The sequence below is a fragment of the Pseudopipra pipra genome, chromosome W, assembly GCF_036250125.1.
Source record: "Pseudopipra pipra isolate bDixPip1 chromosome W, bDixPip1.hap1, whole genome shotgun sequence".
NCBI lineage: Eukaryota > Metazoa > Chordata > Aves > Passeriformes > Pipridae > Pseudopipra > Pseudopipra pipra.
The window spans coordinates 35482233-35503523 of NC_087580.1; the positions used below are offsets into that span (position 1 = coordinate 35482233).

The 21291-nt window shown below is 47.9% G+C and overlaps 3 protein-coding genes across 3 annotated transcripts in view; 2 read left to right on the plus strand and 1 right to left on the minus strand.

The window, feature by feature from the left end:
- Window positions 1-21291, plus strand: part of LOC135405014 (zinc finger protein 418-like) — a 161350-nt gene that overhangs the window by 72864 nt on the left and 67195 nt on the right. The gene's annotated exons all lie outside the window — the stretch shown is intronic.
- Window positions 1-21291, minus strand: part of LOC135404629 (zinc finger protein 883-like) — an 82706-nt gene that overhangs the window by 54296 nt on the left and 7119 nt on the right. The window lies entirely within an intron of this gene.
- Window positions 5243-6151, plus strand: LOC135405493 (olfactory receptor 14J1-like; the record flags this gene model as incomplete). The annotated part of the gene is made up of 1 exon (XM_064640192.1): window positions 5243-6151. A coding segment is annotated over exon 1 (909 nt), but the record flags the coding sequence as incomplete, so codon positions are not given.

Here is a 21291-nt window from a genome sequence, read left to right on the forward strand (position 1 = left end):
GAGATGCCTCAGAGTCTGATGGGAAGGGGGGTCTTGTAGTGACCCCCTATTTTTCCCCTATTATCCCCCATTTTCCTTCTTCATCCTCTATTTTCCCCATTTTCCCTCATTATCCCCCATTTTCCCCATTACCCTGTTTTCCCTCATTTCCCCCATTTTCCCCCCATTTTCCCCCATTTCCTCCATTATCCCCTATTTCCCCTTATTTCCCCCATTCCCCCCCATTTTTCCTCATTATCTCCTATTTTCCCCATTATTCCCATTTCCGCATTATCTCCTATTTTCCCTCATTTCCCCCCATTATCCTCTATTTTCCCCTCACTCTCCCATTTTCCCTCACTTTCCCTCTGTCATGGTTTGAGATAGCCCCAAAATCCAATTCCCTAACTCCATCCCCCCTCCCACATCTCAACCTAATGTGAGATGGGTTTTTCCAGACAAAACACACCAGACTCAAAGTGGGGGAAGGGAATATATTACAATGACTGTACAAATAAATACCATATCACATTATACACACGATCACAAACTATCTCTACCATGACATATAGTATTTACAGTGGATCAGATCTCTTCTCCCCTCCAAATAAAAGTCCAGGAGGGAAAGAAGGACAGATCCCTTCCAGTCCTTAATCAGCAGCATCTTCTAAGGCAGCAGGTTCTGTCTGTCTTCTCCACATGCAGCAGCTGTGGCTGGCTTTCTGCCAGCACTCACGAGGGAGGTACCAAGCTCCCTCGGCCCCCTTGACGCAGGCGAAGGGGTCTTCCGTGGGCTTCGTAACCCCAGACAAGGTCGTATCACCACGTCATATCACGAAGACACAGGGGGGTCTTCGTGACGGTCTGGTATCTCAAGAGATTCAAGCTTGCAGGACCTCTGTGCCCTGTCTCTCAGGCTGCCACCACGGCAGCAGTGCAAGGGGGGGAGCCAAGGTCAACTCCCCCCGCATTCCATCTGGCCGTCCCGGTCCAACTCCGGGACCCTTTTGAGCTTCTTAGCTCCTCTCTCTCTCCGGTGCTGCATGTCTAAAACTCTTCTCCAAAATAGGAGTCCATGTCCCTCTTCTCCAAGAGGGGTCTCAAGGGAGTTTTGGGGGATCTGGTACAGTCTTACCCCAAACTCTGTCTCTCAGCTGCTGGCTCTCTTTCTCCTCCCTTTCCAGGAGTCTTCTCTGCGGTGCTGCGTGTTGTTTCTGCTGCTCTTCCAGTTCAGGTTCTTATCTCTGGCTCTCTGCCACCATTTCTCTGGTCAGTGCCTGCTGCTGCTCTGCGCCCATGGAGAAAACATCTCCCAGCATAACTACAGGCACCTAGCCCAGCTTTATGCTGTTCCAGGTCCCTGCAGCCCCCAGCCAGGGGCTGGGAGGCCCCAGAGGGCCCAAGGGGCTTAGAGCCCCTACCTCGTGTCTCTACAACATGGCCACCCCTCCTCAACCAAAAACTACAACTCATCTCTTCCGGTCTGGTTGTGATATGTTTACATTTCTGCAGGAGCGCCCATTGGACAGAACTTCAAAACTTCCAGGGGTTTCCACCCCTTGGGGTCTACCACTTTTCTTTAGCCTCTGGGGGAAAACAAGATTCAAACCACAACACCATGGTAACTAACTGTAGCAATGGGAATATATGCTGGTTGCCATTGGTAACTGACTATACCTGTGGGAAGTATGATGGTTGCCATGGTAAGTGACCGTAGAAATGGGAATGTCTGGTGGTTTGCCATTGGTAATCGACTGTACCAGTGGGAAGTATGATGGTTACCATGGTAACCGACTGTAGCAATGGGAATGTATGCTGTTTGCCATGGTAACTGCCCATAACAATGGAAATGTGTGATGGTTGCCATGGTAACCAACTGCAATGACGGGAATGTATGATGGTTGCCAGGGTAACAACCGTGGCAATTGTAATGTATGATGGTTGCCATGGTAACTGATCGTAGCAACAGGAATGTCTGATGGTTGCCATGGTAACTGACCGTAGAAACGGGAATGTATGATGGTTGCCAAGGTAACTGACCTTGGCAATGAGAATGTATGCTGGTGTCCATGGTAACCAACCATAGCAGTGGGAATGTATGATTGTTGCCATGGTAACTGACAGTAGCAATGAAAATGTGTGATGGTTGTCATGGTAACTGACCTTAGCAATGGAAATGTATGGTAGTTGCTGTGGTAACTGACCGTGGCAATGAGAATATATGCTGTTTGCCATGGTAACTGACCACAGCAGTGGGGATGTATGGTGGTTGCCATGGTAAATCACCATAGCAATGGGAATGTGTGATGGTTGCCATGGTCACCGACTGTAGTGACAGGAATGTATGATGGTTGCCATGGCAAACAACTGTAGCAATGGGAATGTGTGATGTTTGCCATGGTCACTGAGCATAGCAATTGGATTGTGTGCTGGTTGCCATGGTAACTGACTGTACCAGTGGGAAGCATTATGGTTGCCATGGTAACTGTCCGTAGCAGTGGGAAGTATTCTGTTTGCCACAGTAATTGACTGTAGCAATGGGAATGTATTATGGTTGGCATGGTAACCGACCATAGCAATGACAATGTATTATGGTTGCCATGGTAACTGACTGTGGCAATGAGAATGTATTCTATTTGCCATGGTAACTGACCATAGCAGTGGGAATGCATACTGGTTTTCATGGCAACTGTGATTTACTTAGACTATGAGCACGATATTTTCATCTGTAAAAACATTAGTGAGTGTCCAGAGACCTCCCAAGATGGGGTTTAAATGTCTCAAGCACATGAGCCCTAGAGAGGGGCTAAGGAGCTGTGGCCTCAGTGGTGTGGAGACTGAGGACAGTACAGGACAGCCCTCAGAGGGCTTCAAGGGTGGATTTAGAGATGGTGGATCCTTTTGTCAGAGCAGAAAAGAGCATGAGAAAGAAAGAATTAATGCCAAGTGCGGCTGGGGAGGTCCCAAGTAGACATGAGTGTATCGGGGAGGGGTTACTTTATCAGGGAAAAGGTCTGAGATATACAGACACGAAAAACGGACACCGCTGCTAGTTCAACAGAAAAAAACAATATTTATTACAAAAAGGTGGCCAAGAAAATGAACAAACCCAAAAGGGAGGAACGAGGAGAGGAATAAGCCCCCAGCACGATCTCCCCAGTTACCCAGCTGTTGCCCATAAAGTTATCTTACCAACCTAGCATACCTATAATTACCCATAGCAGAAGCAGCATCCTCAGAGAGTCAGTAGGTTTACAAGCTGGTAAGCGCCAAAAGGCAACGTTGTCCTTGAAGTAAACTAGCTCTCGCCAAGGAAGTACTATCTGCTTTTTAAACAATTAATTGAGAGACCACAACCTCCCCAGGTGTGGCCAGCACTGCCCCACCAGAGGCCCTCAGTCCCACCTCCCGGTTATGTCAGTGCATCTCTTCTGCGCACGTGTGAGAACTTCGGAAATCCACACACGCATGTGCAGAGTGTTTTGGGGGTCCATCTTAATTGAGTCTGGGGTCGAGCCTTCCTCACTTCATCATCACTTTCTCCTCCAAATGCCCTTGATGGAAAAGTAACCAATCATAGAACACCAATTAAAACAGTTTATACAAAAAGCTCTCTTCAAGGACAACTTTCCCGCTTATCAGTGCTTGTTTTCACATAACTTGGCAGGGAAAGAGCAAAGCTTTCACAGGTGGCAGGGCCAAACACAGACCAAAAGTATCAGCATAAATTCCCCCTGGTACACATGAGGAAAAAGGAATTTCACTCCATGGAAAATGCTGTGCTGGAACACGTCACCCAGAAAGAGTCTGGATGAGCCCAAGGCTTTGTGTGTGCAGGAAGAGCCAGGGAGGACGCAGAGATGTCAGTGCAGGAAGGTGCCAGCCAGGTGGGGCAGCCAGGGGGATGACGACAGCCTGCAGGGAAAGGGGCAGGGCATGGACACCATAGGACAGCCTGGGCTGGAGAGGAGACAGGGAGGGGGAGAAGCTGAAAGGCCCTGACAGAGCCACCTTCTGCAGGCCTTTGGCCATGGCTGCTGTCTGTGCCCCTGATGCCAGGAGGAGGGGGGTTCCCCTTGCAGCCCTGGGGCCTCATGGCCTCCTTGTCCCTGCTCAGCAGCCTGGCAGGTGCCACCCCATGGTCCTGCCCTTGGCACTCCACATCCCACATCCCAGTGCCCCAGGAAGAGCCCTGAGGAATGAGGCAGGGACAGGATCTGCCTTCCCAGGGGCTGGGGGTCAGGCCTGGGCCTGTTAGATTAACGAAAACAAGGTTTCCTCAGCATCAGAGCCACCTTTCCCTTGCTTGTCCATCCTTGTCATCACTGTCTGCAGTTTTCTGCTCTAACTGGAACCTGGGGACACATTCTCAGTTGTGTCCCTCAGTGAGACTCATTAGCACTACAAGAAACTTTAGTGTTTCAATCTCACTTTGACTTGTTGAAAAGTTGTTTGAACTTCCTCTCAGGGACTGAGTCTCATGTAAACAACATCAAACCCCCCAGGGGGTCATGAAATGCCTGGGGCTGTTGCTGTGCTGCTGAGCTGGGCTGGGCTCCTGGCACACAGGGAGCTCCTGGCAACCAAGAAGAGCTTCAAAGAGACAGCTCTGCTGGTGAGCAGCTCCTCTGCACAGCCCAGCAGGGCTGAGGGCACTGCCAGGGCAGCTCAGGGACACCAGCAGGGCACAGACAGAGCTTCAAGGGGCTCAGCACTGGCAGGAGGGCTGACAGCTCCCTGCAGGAGGAATCTTGGCAGGGCTGCACATGGTGAGTCTGTGGCTGCAGGGCAGTGCAGGGGCAGCTCCTGGAGGCACTTCCTAAAGCTGGCCCAGCCCCAGCTGATGGGATGGGTGAGCAGGGGCTGTTTTGGGGCACTTTGGAAAAGCTGTGGAGCCAGGGGTGCAGCCAGGGGTGCCCAGGGCTGTGGGGCAGAGCAGGGTCCTGCAGCCCAGGGTGCTGTGCTGGGCAGGGACTCTGCTGCCTGCCAGGGGCAGCTCTCAGCCGGCCCAGGGAGCTGCTCCCAGGGCTGGGGCAGAAGGGCTGTGGGCAAGGACAGTGACTTGGATGGCTGAGTCCTTGGCAGCACATGGCCAGAGCTCCTGCTCCTCACAGCACCCTCAGAGAGCACAAACCAGAGAAAGGAAATGCCTTGATTTAGAGGGGATTTCCCTGAAAAATGCACTGGCTTTGCTGAGAGGGGGCTGTCTTAATTGTTCCCTGTGCTTTCCTTTTCTGAACAGACCTGTCCTAAGGAAGAGCAAATGTCCAACAGCAGCTCCATTTCCCAGTTCCTCCTCCTGGCATTCGCAGACAGGCGGGAGCTGCAGCTCCTGCACTTCTGGCTCTTCCTGGCCATCTCCCTGGCTGCCCTCCTGGCCAACAGCCTCATCCTCAGCGCCGTAGCCTGTGACCACCACCTGCACACCCCCATGGGCTTCTTCCTGCTCAACCTCTCCCTCACAGACCTGGGCTGCATCTGCACCACTGTCCCCAAAGCCATGCACAATTCCCTTCGGGGCACAAGGACCATCTCCTACATGGGATGTGCTGCACAGCTCTTTTTCTTTTATTTCTTCATCTCAGAAGAGTATTTCCTCCTCACCATCATGTGCTACGACCGCTACGTTGCCATCTGCAAACCCCTGCACTACGGGACCCTCCTGGGCAGCAGAGCTTGTGCCCACATGGCAGCAGCTGCCTGGGCCACTGGCTTTCTCTATTCTCTGCTGCACACAGCCAGTACATTTTCCCTGCCCCTGTGCCAGGGCAATGCCCTGGGCCAGTTCTTCTGTGAAATCCCACACATCCTCAAGCTCTCCTGCTCACACTCAGGCTACCTCAGGGAACTTGGGCTCATTGTGTTTAGTGTCTGTTTAGGATTTAGTTGTTTAATTTTCATTGTTTTCTCCTATGTGCAGATCTTCAGGGCTGTGCTGAGGATCCCCTCTCAGCAGGGACGGCACAAAGCCTTTTCTACGTGCCTCCCTCACCTGGCCGTGCTCTCCCTGTTTTTCAGCAGTGCCGCATTTGCCTACCTGAAGCCCCCCTCCATCTCCTCCCCATCCCTGGATCTGATTGTGTCAGTTCTGTACTCGGTGGTGCCTCCCGCACTGAACCCCCTCATCTACAGCCTGAGGAACCAGGAGCTCAAGGATGCCCTGAGGAAAATGATGACTGGATGCTTTTCAGGAGCAATAAAATGCCTGTTTTCTGGTGTGTAGCATTCAGAATGGGACTCCTTAATGGCGCAGCCTTCCTGCTCATGGTTTTTCATGGAGGTCATTGGGTGCTTCTTGCAATAATTTTCTGTGCAATGAAATATTATTATGCATCTGCCTTTCAATTTAGTGTCTACCCACTGAATTTGACCCAGAGATGTAAAAATGATGAATTGTGCTCAATGAGTATTTAAACAAAATAAAGGACCCTGCAGTGCCTTCTTTGTCAAAGATCCTTCTTCTCAGATGTTCCCCATAGACAACACACTGCAGGACAGGGGGGATTTGCAAAGAGGAGGGGGAAAATAATCCCAGCCCAGCAGCACTGCCAGGGAGCAGCAGTGCTTGGTCTTTGCAGAGCTGCTCTCTTGCCACTTCCACACTGTCCTCCTGAGCCCCTTTCTCACTGTAAGGCCTGAGTGCTCTCTGAGCACAGTCCTGGGGGCTGGAAGCCCTTGGAGCACAGGCAGGGACAGGCCCTGGGAACTTGTGAAGCAGAGCTGGGCTCCCTTCCAGCATCTCCAGGATGCTGTGGGATCTCCTGAGGGGAGGGCATGTACTGGGTCACTTCTTCTGTCACCTTGCTCCAGGGCTGCAACTCTCCTGCAGTGACACCATGACACTGCTGCTCTCTGCTTTCCAGGTTTCATTTTCAGATCCAATCTCCCCCTCCTGTTCACAGGGACATCCTGGGAGTGCTTCAGAGCTGCCATCCTGGGGCAGCTCCTGCCCAGCGTGGGCAGGCACAAGGTCTCTCCACCTGCTCCTCTCACCTCCCCAGTGCCACTGTTTTCTGCAGCCTCCTCATCCTTGCCCAGCACAGCCCTCCTGGCACAGTTGGACACAGCCCTTGTTCTACCCCCTCCTCAGGCACCTGCCCAACCCCCTCAGCTCCAGCCTGAGGGCCAGAAACCTTCAGGGCAGGGAGGCACCGTGGAAAGTGCTGAGGAAACCTTTCAGCTGCACTCAAATCCAATTGGAGGGGTTGGCCTCGAGGAAGAAATCCCTTCTCATTCTCCAGAATCACCAGGACAACCTGTGTTGTGTTCTGGGCACTCCTCTGGCAGTGTGGGCTATGGAAAAGGTTTTGGTGTCAGGGATATTGAGAAGGCTGGGCAGTGTCACTGGGAGACCTCTCCCAAACCCTTGGAAAGGCCAGAGGCAACCCAGAGCTTCCTGGGGCCTTGGCAAAGGCAGACATGGAACCAGTCTGCAAACAGGGCAGCAAGGAGAGTTTGCTGGGAGAGTTCCAGACTGCTCAGGCTCAGCAGGGAAGGGGATAGGGCAAGTCCTGCTGCAGCCATTGCCAGGCATGGGAAGGACAAGGCAGGGATTGCAGAAACCCTGTGGGAGGGAATAGAAGGGGATGTTTTGTGCCCAGACTTTATCAAGGCCCTTGACATGGTGCCCTGACCTTATGGCCAGACTGGTGAGAGCTGGACTGAAGAAGTGGAAGATGTGGTGGATGGGAAGTTGGCTACATGAAGAGTGTCCAATAAAATCCATGGTACAAAGTCCTTTTGGCAGCAACTTCCTGGTGAAATCCCTCAGTGATCAGCCCTTGAACACCAATGCTGAGGAGCTCTCTATATAATGGGATAAAATGTTTTTTCAAGTCCTTTGTGGATGATTCCAAATTTCAGGGAACCCCTGAGCAACCTTTCCTGGTTTAAAGACACATATTGGGATGGGAACTCCAATAAAATGAACTCTCTCCCCTTTTATTCCCCACCACTACAGGGAGACAAAATACAAGGAGGTATAAGTGAAAAAAAAAACCAGTTGACTGACAAGAAATATAGCAGCAAAACCAGTAATACCAACAGAAGAGTTCAAAGCAACAGCAGAGACAGAAATTGCCTCCTTTCTACCGCCCTGCCCCAACTCCCTTTTGTAAACAGATAAAAACAGGGATCAACAGGTGCCTCCCTTCTCCCTTTTCCCCCTGAATGAACAAAGAACAACAAACAGAACCAGGGGAAAGAGGGGGCAAAGCAAGATGTGGGAAACTCTCTGGTCTGAGATCAGTTGTGCTGCCCAAGAACACGCTGACTCCAGAGGTGTCCAAGCGGGGCAGAGCCGGCGACTCCGGTCCGTGCGGCGGCGGGGGGGAGGCAGCGGCTCTGCTTGATTCCATGGAGTTCTGGGGAGGCACAGTGGCCCCTTGGTTCCACGGGGTTCTGAGATGTCTCTGGGTTCCTTTTGTTCCAAAGAGACCCTGCATGTCACAGTGGTCCCTTGGTTCCATGAGATTCCACAGTGTCCCTGCATTCCTTTGGTTCCATGAGGCCCTGCAGTGTCACGGTGCCACTTGATTCCATGACATTACAAAGAATCAGAATGGCCTCTTGATTTAAGGCCAACTGCACATGGGGCTGCATTAGGGGGAGTGTGGGCACCCAGACAAGGGAGTTGTCACCCCCCTGGACTCAGCCCTGGGCTCACCACATCTGGACTGGTCTGTCTGTCTCTCTGTGAGGTTCCCCATTCTGGAGGAATGAGGAAGAACTGGAGAGGGTCTAGAGCAGATCTGACAGGATGGAGCTTTTCTCCATATTGGAAATAGAATGAAATCTCCACAAAGAGTAGCATTGAAAGTTCAGACTGAAGGCGAAGATAAAGAAATATGACTCAACAGGGACCCTTGTGCTGCAAGAGGTCACCCAGAGGGAGTCAGGATCAGCCCATGGCTTTGTGTTCCAGGGAACAGCCAGAGCTGGTGCAGAGACATCAGGGAGGGTCTAGAAATGCTGCTGGGAGGGGGTGGGAAAGCAGGAGGGGTGTGTGCAGCCTGCAAGGCCAGAGCAGCAGCAGGGCCAGGGCAGGACAGCCTGCAGGAGAGATGGCCAAGGGCTCTGGCAGGGCTGCAAGGCCCAAAGGCACCCAGGCCTTTGTCCCCTTGCCTCTGGCAGCTGCCTCTGCCACTCAGGCCACCACAACCAACTTGCCTGGCAGGTTCTGCCCTTGGTTTCTGCCTCGCCCCTCCCTCAGGAGCCTGGCAGGGGTTGCCAAGTTTTGGGCCTTTGTTGTTGCTCCCCCTCCCATCCCAGTGCCCCCCAAACAGCCCTGAGCCAGCCGGGAGGGACAGGATCTGCTGGGCCAGGGCCTGGGGCTCAGGCCTTGGCCTTTGTGCTCCACAAAACCAAGGCAGGCTTTGCTCAGCATTGCAGGGGCCTGCCCAGAGCCTTTGTCTGCCTGCACTCCTGGCCTCCAAGGAGCTGCTCCAAGGAGTCCCTGGGGAGGCTTTGGCAGTGCCTGCCCTCAGTGGGGCCCAGCAATGCTTCAAGGCACTTGGAGTTTGGCTTCTGACTTCTTCAGCAGCTGCTTCAATCTTCTCTCAGCACCTCAGGACCATGGGCTGGGCTGAAAACACACCGTGGGGCTCATTAAATTCCAGAAATCCCTCAGGATCTCTTTGTCTTCCTTTAATTGTCTTCAAGGCAATTTCAAAACAAGTTTTCAAAGTTTGTACTTTTTTTTGTTTTAATTCAATTATGGCTATTTTTTAGTTCAGAGAAGAGGTGACAGAGGTGTTCTCCAAGTGATCTTGATGCTGAGTGTCTCCTCAGGAGATCCACACTGACCATGTAGGATCAACATTTCTCCTCACCCCCCAACCTCACCAGTTCTGACATGGCCCATCTTGGACTGGCAGCTGACGCAACTCCAAACACACTGTGGGACCCATTAAAACACTGAAAAACAAATTATTTCCCTTTCTTTTATTGCCATCAAGTCTTCAAGACTTCTACAGCTAATTGGAGTTGTTCTGTAGTTTAGCTAAGGAGGAGGATTTTAAAGTGGACGTCACAAAAAATATATATTTTGATGAACAAATATTATTTACACAGAGCCTTGGGATGCAAGAGGGCCTGGGCACAAAAGAATTGAATCCAAAGACAAGGGGGCAAAAGAGATTAGTAGCATTTAATTATTGACCAATTGAACAGTTATCAAGTGGTTCAATAGCATTTGCTAATATTTTAACAGTGACTGAATTACAGAGTCACAATAACAACATTCCCACCACAGTCAATTCACACCCACACCCTGGCAGAGATGTGTGGACACATCAATATCTGGGCATGGAAAGGTCCCTCTCCCAAATTCTCCTTGTTGTCAGAGAAACACTCCCCCAAATCCCTTTGTTTTTCCCAACAGACAAGGGTCCCAGCTGGAGGAGTGTTTGTTGAGGGGGATCAGAATTGTCCTGGGCATCAGGGACATTTGGAGTGTTGCAAACTGGAGGGTTCCCGAGCTGGGAGAGGCTGCCAGAGGTGTCCCACTGAGAGGGAGGTGCTGGGGAGCTGCCAGGGCCTCCCTCAGCCCTGCTGGGTGTGGGCTCCCAAGGGGACTGGTTTTAGTTATCTGCTGAATTTCCATCCTCGTATCAGGAATGACTGGAGTTTCCAAGCTATTTGGGAATTTTATCCAACCTGTTCCATTTGCGTTATGATTCAGGTAGGGAACGTTCCAAGGTTTTCAGGGGATGACTGATTATCCTGTGTTCCCCAGCTCTTACACCCATCCAAATCAGCTGGATGGTTTATTGACAATGTGTCCCGAGGGGCGGCACCTCCGATGCCATAGAAACCCCTCCCCCTGGATTAGGAAACCTTTGGAATTCAGGAGGTGTTCCAGTGGAGCATGAAAATGAACAGCAATTTTCCTAAAGCCCAGACCCCAGCAGAACAAAGCCAGGCCCCCTCAGTGTCAGAGCAAAGGTCCCCCATCCCTGTGTCCCTGTGGCCGCTGAGGCGGCAGCGCAGGCCCGAGGCGGTGCCGGGTCCCGGTGCAGCCGGGGCAGAGCGGCGGCTGCGCGAGCGGCAACCCCGGCGGTGAGTGCGGCAGCCCCGTGGGAGCGGCGGCTCCGGGCACAGACGCCGGCGGCAGCCGCTGTGGCTCCTGGAACCGAGTGGCCATTGGGACACTGCAGGGCCTCCTGGAATCCAGGGGCCGGTGGGACACGGGGGAGCCTCTTGGAGCCAAGGGAACCCTGGGATGTTTTGGAACATCCTGGAATCAAGGAGCCATTGTGACGCCGCAGGCCCCCATGGAACTAAAGGAGCTCTCAGAGTTTTTGCAACCTCATGGAATCAAGGGGCCATTTCTGGCAAGATGCTCTGCTCTGATAATACCTAAAAAATGGTCAGAGAAAGCAAACAGTGCAAACTCTCTGTAGTGAGTTACTGCTGGCATCAAGGTGCTATTTTTATATTGAATTATGCTAAACCCAAAATGCTTCATGAAAGTTCAAACACACATCCTGCTTTCTGAAGCAGGATTTGACAGATAAGCTGCTCCCTGGCCTGCAAATATGTCTGGCAGTCAAACTCTTTATAACTATAAAAGCCTCGTCCAACTTTCATGTGGCAGATTCTTCCCCAGACTTCCTTGAAGTGTGTGGAGCTTCTGCCATGAAGCAGGGACAGCTCTTCATGGTCACTGCCCAAGGGTTAAGCGAAAGAGAGAGAACTACCCCCTGTCATTGTGGGATGAGTTACCTCAATCTCTGCTTCAGGATTGTTTCTTTTTGCTGGCTTTGATCCAATTGCTTTAATAGAGTTACTTTGAGAGACTCCACTGTCCTATCTTAAACTATACTACTAGGGGTTTTTGGCTTTTATAATTTGAAGGAAATAATTCTGTTTAAGGTCTTTCATCTGTTCACTTTTCTGATCAATTTTTTGTTCAGTTGTCATAATAAATCATTGTTTTTATAGAAATATTTCTGATTTGCCATCCCTAAAACCTGCAGGACAAAGTGATTGAATCACACCTCTATAATTCCTTCAACTGAAACCAAAATCTGAGCCTGAGATTGGATCCAGCCCCCCCCAGGCTCCTCTCTGAGAAGGAATTTAGAAAGCAAGGGGGTCCTTTGTGCACCTCGTAGCACAACGAGTTTAGCACAGAATCCCCCTGCACACCCACAAACACACAGGCATGGGAATCTACACACACACTCCTGTTCATCCCTACACAGACACAACCCAGACAGACTCGCAGGGGAACTCCACACACCATTCCCACATCACGACATGAGAACGGTTAGAAAAACATAAAATATGTACACCAACCATCACTGCACTGCAGCATTCACAGGATGTGACACCTGTGTCCACTTTTGAAATGTTACAGCTATTCTACACAGCCTTTATTTCCTGTCAGCTGAGTATTCTATCAGGTGCATTCTAAGATGAAACTCCAGGCACATGAACAGCTGAATCTGTTCCACATTTAAACGCTGTTGCACATTTTTAAATGGAGAAAGTAGGGAAACTGCTCAGTGTTCAAATGAATGAAACACAGTGAGCCACAAAAGGCAAAAGTACATAGTGTACAGCAGCTTTCTGGAGTTACAGATCTGCTCAATGTTTTATGTTTGGCATTCAGAGACCATGTTTAAATTTATTAAACTACTCCTGTTCTGCTCCCCCACTCCTCTTTTGGAGTGTTTCAATTGCCTTTCCTTTTCCAACAGCTGTGACAACTGTTAAAACAATCAGTAAAATTAAGTCCCCTCTATAATACTTTAGTCAACGTTACATTGTAATCAGAGGTAGAGGGAGATTTCCTGTTACAAATGCACTGATTCATTTAAAATTATTAAACTGACACATATGTCGAAATGAGCAGATACATTTATTGCATGTTAGCTCATTAAATATTAGTAATTATTAGTGCTATTGTTATTGCTGAAAGAGCAAAAATTCAAGACTGCAGCTGGCTTTAATTTATTGCATTCTTTAACATGTTCTGCCTTAAAATCAAAGCATACCTAGTGATGGTCAGACATATGTCTCTGCACTCTCAAAATGTTCAGACAATTTTTATCTCGAATGCTCTCTACCCTCACCCATAACACAAGAACTGCAGAAACTACAATACCTATTTCCTATGTTCTTATGCTCACATGTGCATATGCCTGTCACAATATACAGTCAAATCACAATTACTATTGATATTAATTATGTGTCAAACTCTGGGGTTTATTAACTGAGACAGGGAAGCAGATATGTTTCTGAATGTTAGTTCTTTCTCTGTGTCCATTCAATCCTATGCGCTTCAAGCCCTGCGCTCACACAATATATTGGGAGTGTTTTAAGATGGCTTTTAATTGAGCCAAAGAGGAAGAAAAAAATTAGTTTGAATCTTACACCAGAGCCAAAAAAACACATGCCCTGATTTCATTGAAATGCATCTACTCTAAGAGGCTTATCTAATCTAATCCTTTAAATTAGCTGTAAGAAGGGACATTTAAGAAAGCTCCTTTGGGGAGGCTTTGGGGGAAAAAGCATCCACAAAAAAAAAAAAACCAAAAAAACAAAAAACCAAAAAAAACAAACAAACAAACAAAAAAAAACACCAAAAAAAGCCCAACCTAACACCCAACTTATCGTCTCTTTACATATTTTATAAAAAACATGCCACTGTAGTAAAAGCTGTAGAAACTGCATTCTTACATTTCTGAAGCTATCTTACACTAAACACAGTGCACTGATCTATAAACCATATCTGAAAGGGGACCCTCCTCTGTTTATTTTCTGTTATTTACCCTGGAACATCACAGTGGGTTTTCCCTGCGCCCCCTTCCCAAACTGTGCTCCCCCAGCCAGGCTGTTTGCTACTTCCCGTATCATTTCAGCACCGTGGGATCGCCGCCATTCCCTTTTCCTGCCTGGCTCAATTCCCCCCAGCCCTGTGCTGTGCAGGCAGTAAGGACAGCGAGTGGGCAGCTCCCTCGAGCACACTGTCACCTCCCGAGCAGCCTCTGCGCCGCTGCGGCCGGGGCGATGCGGTCCCTGCTCTTCCTGGCGGTGCAGGGAGAGCGGCTCCGGCAGGCAAAGTTCTCCCCAGTCCATGTGCACCCAGCCTTGGAACAAAGCCTTGGAAATCTTTTATCCATACACGGGATGACTGGAACCATCACTTACATCAGGGTTATCTCTACATGCTGTCTTTATGCCCTCTGACATCTAATGCATGGTTTTTAAAACAATAGATTAAAGGGGTTGTACTTTTTAAAGGTGCAAGGAACACTCAATTCAACCCTCCCAGTTGAATAAATAACACCACAACAAATACCGACCTCAGAAAAGAATCTCCTTTAAGTCCTGAAAACCAGACAAGGGACTTTCCACATGGGTGTCCTGTCATCCAGAACTAGAAGGGAAGAATTCAATAGAATAAAGAAGTCTATAAGTGTTCTGTCCAAGATCAAGGTGAGATTCTCTCTCTTCTAACATTTCACTGACCTAGGAAGCAAGAATTTGGCACAGAATTAATACCAGAGAAAAATGAGACCAGTGAAAGATCCTGAGCTCAGGAGAACCTGACTGTGCTGGGGAATCAGAGCTTTCACCCTGGGAAATGAACTGCTCTGAAAGAGTGGGAAGAAACCAGGAACAAAGGCTGAGTTCAAATGCTCCAGAGTAAACAACTCCTTCCTCACCAAAAGGTCTGAGCTCCCCTTAACTCATCTCTAGACACCCATGGAAATAAAAGAGCCTGACCTTGAACTCAAGGGAAACAAAGAGAAATTCCATGGCTTTAGCTGGAGCAAGGTTGGGAGCCTTGACATCACGTGATCCCCGTGACATCACAGTTCCCATGTGACATCACACCTCCCATATGACATCACAACCATCACATGACATCACATCTCCCCTATGACATCACACCTCCCCTGTGACACCAGAGCTGACATCTGATCCATCATATGACATCACATCTCTCCTGTGATATCATATCATTCCTGTGACATCCCATCCTCCCCGTGACATCATATCTCCCCTATGATGTCACCTCCTCCCCTGTGACATCACATCCTTCCTGTGACATCATATCTCTCCTGTAATATCATATCAACCCTGCCCTGTGATATCACATCCTCCCTGTGACATCACAGCTCCCCTGTGACATCACATCATCTCAGTGACATCACATCCTTCCTGTGACATCACATCTCCCCTATGACATCACATCCTTCCTGTGACATCACAGCTCCCCTGTGGCATCACATCTCCCATATGACATCACATCCTTCCTGTGACATCACAGCTCCCCTGTGGCATCACATCTCCCATATGACATCACATCCATCATATAACATCACACCTCTCCTGTGATCTCTTATCATCCCTGTGACGTCAAGTCCTCCCCGTGACATCACAGTTCCCTCTGACATCACCCCTCCACTGTGACATCACATCTGCCCTATGGTGTCACATCCATCATATGATATCACACCTCTCCCATGATATCATATAATCCCTGTGTCGTCCTGTCCTCCTGTGACATCACATTGTCCCTGTGGCATCACATCTCCCCTATGACATCACACCTCCCTGTGGGAAATGACTGGATGGTAGGCCTTGAATTTGAGCAGTTGCAGCTCTGAAGTTGCAGAGGAATGTAAACAACTCTAAGGAAATATTTACTGCAATGCCGGACGGAACAAACATAATGCAGCTGAGACCAAAGGTCACCAATCCAAATGTGTGTAGTGTCACCAATGAAAGTATGTACAGTGTCTTCTGTGTTACCAATGAAAGTATGTACAGTGTTTTATGTTTGAGACTTTTAACCAATTATGTTGTAGCACGATAGTATACAAAGAGTATACAAGAAACATTTGAGAGCAATAAAGTAGCCGTGTGCCTTTCCCTGCTATCTGAGTGCATTCTTGGCCATCGTCAATTGATGAACCCTGACGTGATTTATTGCACAGAACATTTACTGCAAGGAGAATTCCTTGGAAAGACTGCAGACCTTAGAGTGGTGATAGAGAAGATTTATTGCAGAAGATTTGTCGCAGACCTTAGAGCGGTAGGGAGGGGATTTATTGCCGCGGATCTGAGAGCAGTGACTGTGGACCTCAGAGCAGTGAGGATGGAACCCCAATGTAGCATTTGTCAGCGGACCTCAGAGCCAAAAAGTAAGTCAAGACTTACAGACACCTGGAAAGAAGGTGAGCCATTGGGGAATAAATAATGGAAGCACAGATATCCGTGGAGGAGGAATCTGTTGGCATAGTGCTAACAGAGATACTAGAGAAGCACAGTGTGAAATATCAGAAATGTGTGCTCTGCACCTTATATAGTTGGTGTAAAAGAAATGGGGTAGATGCTCAGTCAGCATTTGGTACAGACATTTGGGACTCTGCAGGGAGAGTGCTTTTTAATGCAGCCACCGAGTCTCTTAAGCAGGCTGCCAGCATCCTGAAACTGTGGCGAACTGTCTTTAAAACTTCAAAAGATCATGCTTCGAAAAAATCACCACCCTTCAAACCAGAAAATAAAGAAAAACCTAGCAAATCACCCTCAGAGACAGTAAGAAGAGAAAGGCCACCCCTCCTCGCCGCTGATACGAGACTTTTCGGCCGTGCAGTCGCCCTGCTGGAAGGGGCAGCACATCGCTGCCCAGCGTGCACTGCACCGATCGAACAGTGCGAGTTCCAGTCGTGGCCGCTGCCACCCCGCGCGGAGTTGAGGTGCAGACGAACACCAGAGAGCCACTCCGGCTGCTGGAGAATCCTAAGGGCGTGGCGGAGCAGAGCTGGCAGCGCCGCACGGGTAGGGCCGGAGTGCCCGGGAGCCGGCGAGAGGACAGCCCGGTAGCAGCAATGCAAGAAAAAACCAGGAACGGAGCAGCCCCAGAGGGAAACAAGAACAGAGCAACCCCGAAAAAGTGCCACTTCTCGTTGACAGGAGAGGCAGGCTAGAGAACTGCCTTCCCGTATCTCTGTTAACTCTCCTGTTAATTGCGTTGTGTGTCCAATGTCGCCGTGAGCTCACAGTGTTGCTGACGGTACCGTGCTGGCGTGTGTGTGTATTGGGGGCTGTGTGTGTGTGGAGAAGCGACCATAAGTTTGTTAGTCACTGTTAAACCCCAGAGATGAGAGTCCAGGAGACTCTCCTCCCGTTAGAGCGTCTCAGGTGAACACAAGAGCACAGAAATTCACTTTAGGGTTATTCCAACTGCTGCCTGAGCCCGGCGTGCCGGGGGAAGGCAGCGCCGGCAGCCAGGGCAGGAGGCGGCGGAGCGGCAGAGGGACCCCAGCGACAGAGGCGGCGGCGGAGCGGGCGGCAGCGCCGGGAGCTGCTTCTGCAGAGCCGGCCAGACTTGTGCGGGGGTCCCCAGGAGTTCCACGGCGTGCGGGGCGGCCCGGGGAACAGCAGAGCGACGGCGAGCTCGGCGGGGACTGCGGCAGCAAGAAAAGAAACGAAAAGTAGCTCCAGCCTTTTCTCTCTTCTTCCCCGCCCCGCGGGGAAGGGGGGGAAGAGTGAGTAAGAACGGCAAGAGAGGCTGCAGTCAGAAAGAGAAACAAAAGAGTCTTCTTTCCCTTTTCTGTTCCTCTTGGGGAATAAGTATTGAAAACAAACAAGTGCACACCTTTCCATAGTTCTTGTTTCCATCTTTAACTCCTGCCATTTGGAAATTAGTGAGAGACCGGGGATTTGCCCCGCAGAAACCAAGCATGTAAGTGGTTGAGAAAAGAAAGCAAAATCTCTCTCTTTAGTCCTTCTAATCACTTGGAGATAACTTAAAAACCAAAGAATTGCGTTTAACTGCTAGCTAGTATGCAGACAGTTTTAGGGAGTTTTTCCGGGAAATGAGGCTTTGTACAAAAGTTTTAGTGAAACACCTTCTTGGTTGTATTGTACCCCTATAAAAACCTTCTGCCAAAACTTTGTATTCAGAAAAAAAACCAACCAAACAGGGTTTTGACAAAAAGGATAAAAAGTCCTCTTGCAAAACTTGGCCTTTGCCTTAGCAGAGAAAGAGATCAGGTGTTAGTAGCTCACACAATAGAGATAGTTTGTTGCCTAGGAACCGAGTGGGAGGCTTAAACCTCCTCTGGCCGAACTCAAAAAAGTTTAAATTACCAGTGTCTCGGGGCTGGGGGTGGGGTGTAGAACCCCCCTGCTTTCTAAAAACTACAACTTTGCAAATAAGATAAATGGAAAGCCAGCAGGCTGAGGATTTCCTTAACTCTTAGATAAAACATCTTTCTATCTCCCTGTTATAAACTGAGAAGTGACCGTGACAGTGGAGTGACCCTGTCAGGTTCTGTGTGTACTTTGCTCAGGGTTTCTCTAGACCCTCAGTCTGCAGGAGTGGGGGAACTGTCTTCTTGAAGCACCCCCACAGCTGGTGCTGTGAATACAAGTGGTATAAAAGGATTAAAGCCAGAGGCCTTACCCTGGGTTGGCATTATGCTGATCACATCTTTAAAACTGTGTTTAAAAAGTTTACTCAGCTGATTTTTACATGATCTTACAACGAGTTATTTGCTCTCCTTTGTGCTGCTTATGTTGTGAATTTTGTTCTCTTACCAGAATTTCATAGACAAAAAAACCCTAAGAATACAAACAGATAATATAGATCACATCTAAAGAACCAGCTGCAAGCTGGAATCTGGCCTTCTCCATCCTTGATTAGAATTTTGGAAAAAGAGAGAAAACAAAACTAAATCTTTAATTTGATCCCAAGTGCAAAAAATGTATAGTCTGTATTGAAAAGACCTGAGATGCACCCGATGTTGTAATTAATATGACTAGCAATACCTTTAATATGCCTTCAAGTGATCCTTATTCGTTTAGTTATATCACAAATCAAAAAGTATTCACTCTCAATCTATCATTAGTAATTCTCATGAATAAGAGGAGCCAATCTGTGGCTCTGGTGAGCCAAGCCCGAGACTGAGAAGATGATGCAGAACACAGTAAATGAGAGAAACTCTTCTAATTGCTTTTGTCATCTTTGTATTAATTGGAACAATAACTACAGCCATGCATTAGCCATTCAATGCAGGCCATGCATCTTGAAGAACAAAATGCATTGGTTTTTTCTTTCTTATATAGCAGGCCTCTTGCCCTAATAGATCCCTGAATCTACTATTCCAGAGTTAAGAAAGTCTCTGTCACCAACAATGTGTTTTGACTTATTCTTTTTGTATGTGGTGTTGTATTGCTGGTGGGCGAGGATCAGAGTTAGAGTCAAAACTTGCATTTTTCTCCAGTATAGAGGGTTATAATATAATTGAATTTGTATTATGAATTAGCTAAAATTTGAAAAAAACCCTCAAAATTCTGTATCATATCCAGACTGGAAAGGCTTTGAAAGGGTGGATTGCTTGTATAGTTTGAATAGTGCTGTCAGGTTACCAGGCAATACTATAGTTATTGATATTATGTTTTATTGTCTTTCATGAAGATGGGTGTTGTTTATATATGTTTTGTCCCAGTGGTTTTATAGCAAGTGGCAAGGATTGTTTTGAATCTCTCTCTCTCCTCTCTAACTACTGCAACATATGAAGGAAACCTCTTAGTTTACGAGTCCACACAAGATTATAAATAACAGTGCATGGGGTGCTGGGCCTCATGGAAGAAGGGCCCTGTGTTGAAAAGCAAAGAAAGTGTCTAGTCCCCCCATAGGCCCCAGCTCACATCATGCCTGCAATCTTTTAATAGACTGCTAACTTCATAGCATGATGGTTGGTTTAAGTTGTTTGAATGTTTTGTCTAACTTGTGCATTGCTTTACTGAATGCCTTCGTTGAGTGAATTTTGATCACGCCCTGGATATTTTTCTTCATGCTCTTCATGCTCTTGGGTTCTTCACAGCACACAAGCCTTGACCATTTAACACAAGCAGTGACAGTGCCTGGTGCCTGATTGTATTGCACTACCTGCTTTGTCCTACATGATTCTCTACAGCCTTTTATTAGTAACTGACAGCCAACCACTTCGTGCTATAGAACCTAAAATCCTCTCATACAGCCAAGTTACAAAAATTCTGAAATTTGAAATTCTTTTGTGAAAATTGTTTAATAGTCCAGGTTCTACTTTGCAGAAATTCTACAAGTTCATTCTGTACTCTGGACCTGTGAGATTGAGCACTCCTATTCATCTGTTCCAACTTGGAGACTAAGTCTACGTTCAAAAGTAGGATGCTGACCCCCTGTATGCTGACTGCAAAGAGATTATGATTACTTACAGCCACAGCATAGCATGCAAGTGACCCTGGCTGACCCAATGATGCAGGAACAGCTGGAACCTATTCCGATCTCTTCACTAAAGATGGATATGATTACAAAGAGATTATTGTCTACGCTTTTACTATGAGTCCTTTGTTGTGGATATTTTATGTTGTTTTCCTTGTTTTTCATCAATATGCTGCTTAACTTGTTCAACAATGGCCTGGTCCAACCACAGACCATGCGGTGGGAATGTATTTGTGCTGAACTGGATGATGCAAGCGCTGATAGACGGGAACTTTGTCCCTGACACAATCATCTTGTATAACTTGAGATTAATTGGTATTTTGTGCCTAGTTGACAACCCTCCAAAAACATTTGACAGAAACAGTGAAAAAGAAGATGATGTTAAGACAGACCCCCGAGATGCAGCACGCCACAGACAACTTATATAAAAACCTGTCCTTACACAGGACACTAAGCTCAAAGTCAACAAAGCAAGGCTTTTTATTCATGTAACAACTAACCTAACAGTTTAATTTAGGTACAAAAAAAAAAAAAAAACAAAAAAAAGAGGAAGGGGAGGGAGTGAGGAAACACAGGTTCATGAGATGGTCCTACTAACTGTTTTTTTGAAGTTTTTTATTTAAACAGCCAAAATTGTTTTAAGATGCATACATGAAAGTGGTGGAGAAGTAGAGCTTTTGAAGTTTTTGTAGTAACTACTGACAAGTTCTCTTTGAAGTCCAAAAGCCCATTAGCATAGAAAAGTGTGTGTTTTGCTTTAAAAATAGAAGGAGTATATATTTACCTTTAAACTATAAGAATGTTTGTATGTATTTGGGTTTTGAATTGAACGTGAAGCAGAAATATGTTTGTTTTCCAAGTTATACTTTCATAAAAACAAGAAATACATAATTAGATCTTACTCACCTGAGGGCAAAACACAAGAATGATAATTTTTCAGCTCACACCCAGAAAACACAGTAAAATACAATTCAAAAGTATGTTTGTGTGAGAGCATGAAGTGATGGCCATCACGCATGAAAGTTGTGTGAATGTATGCATGTGAATGTATGAATATATGATTATGAATATATTCTGGTTTT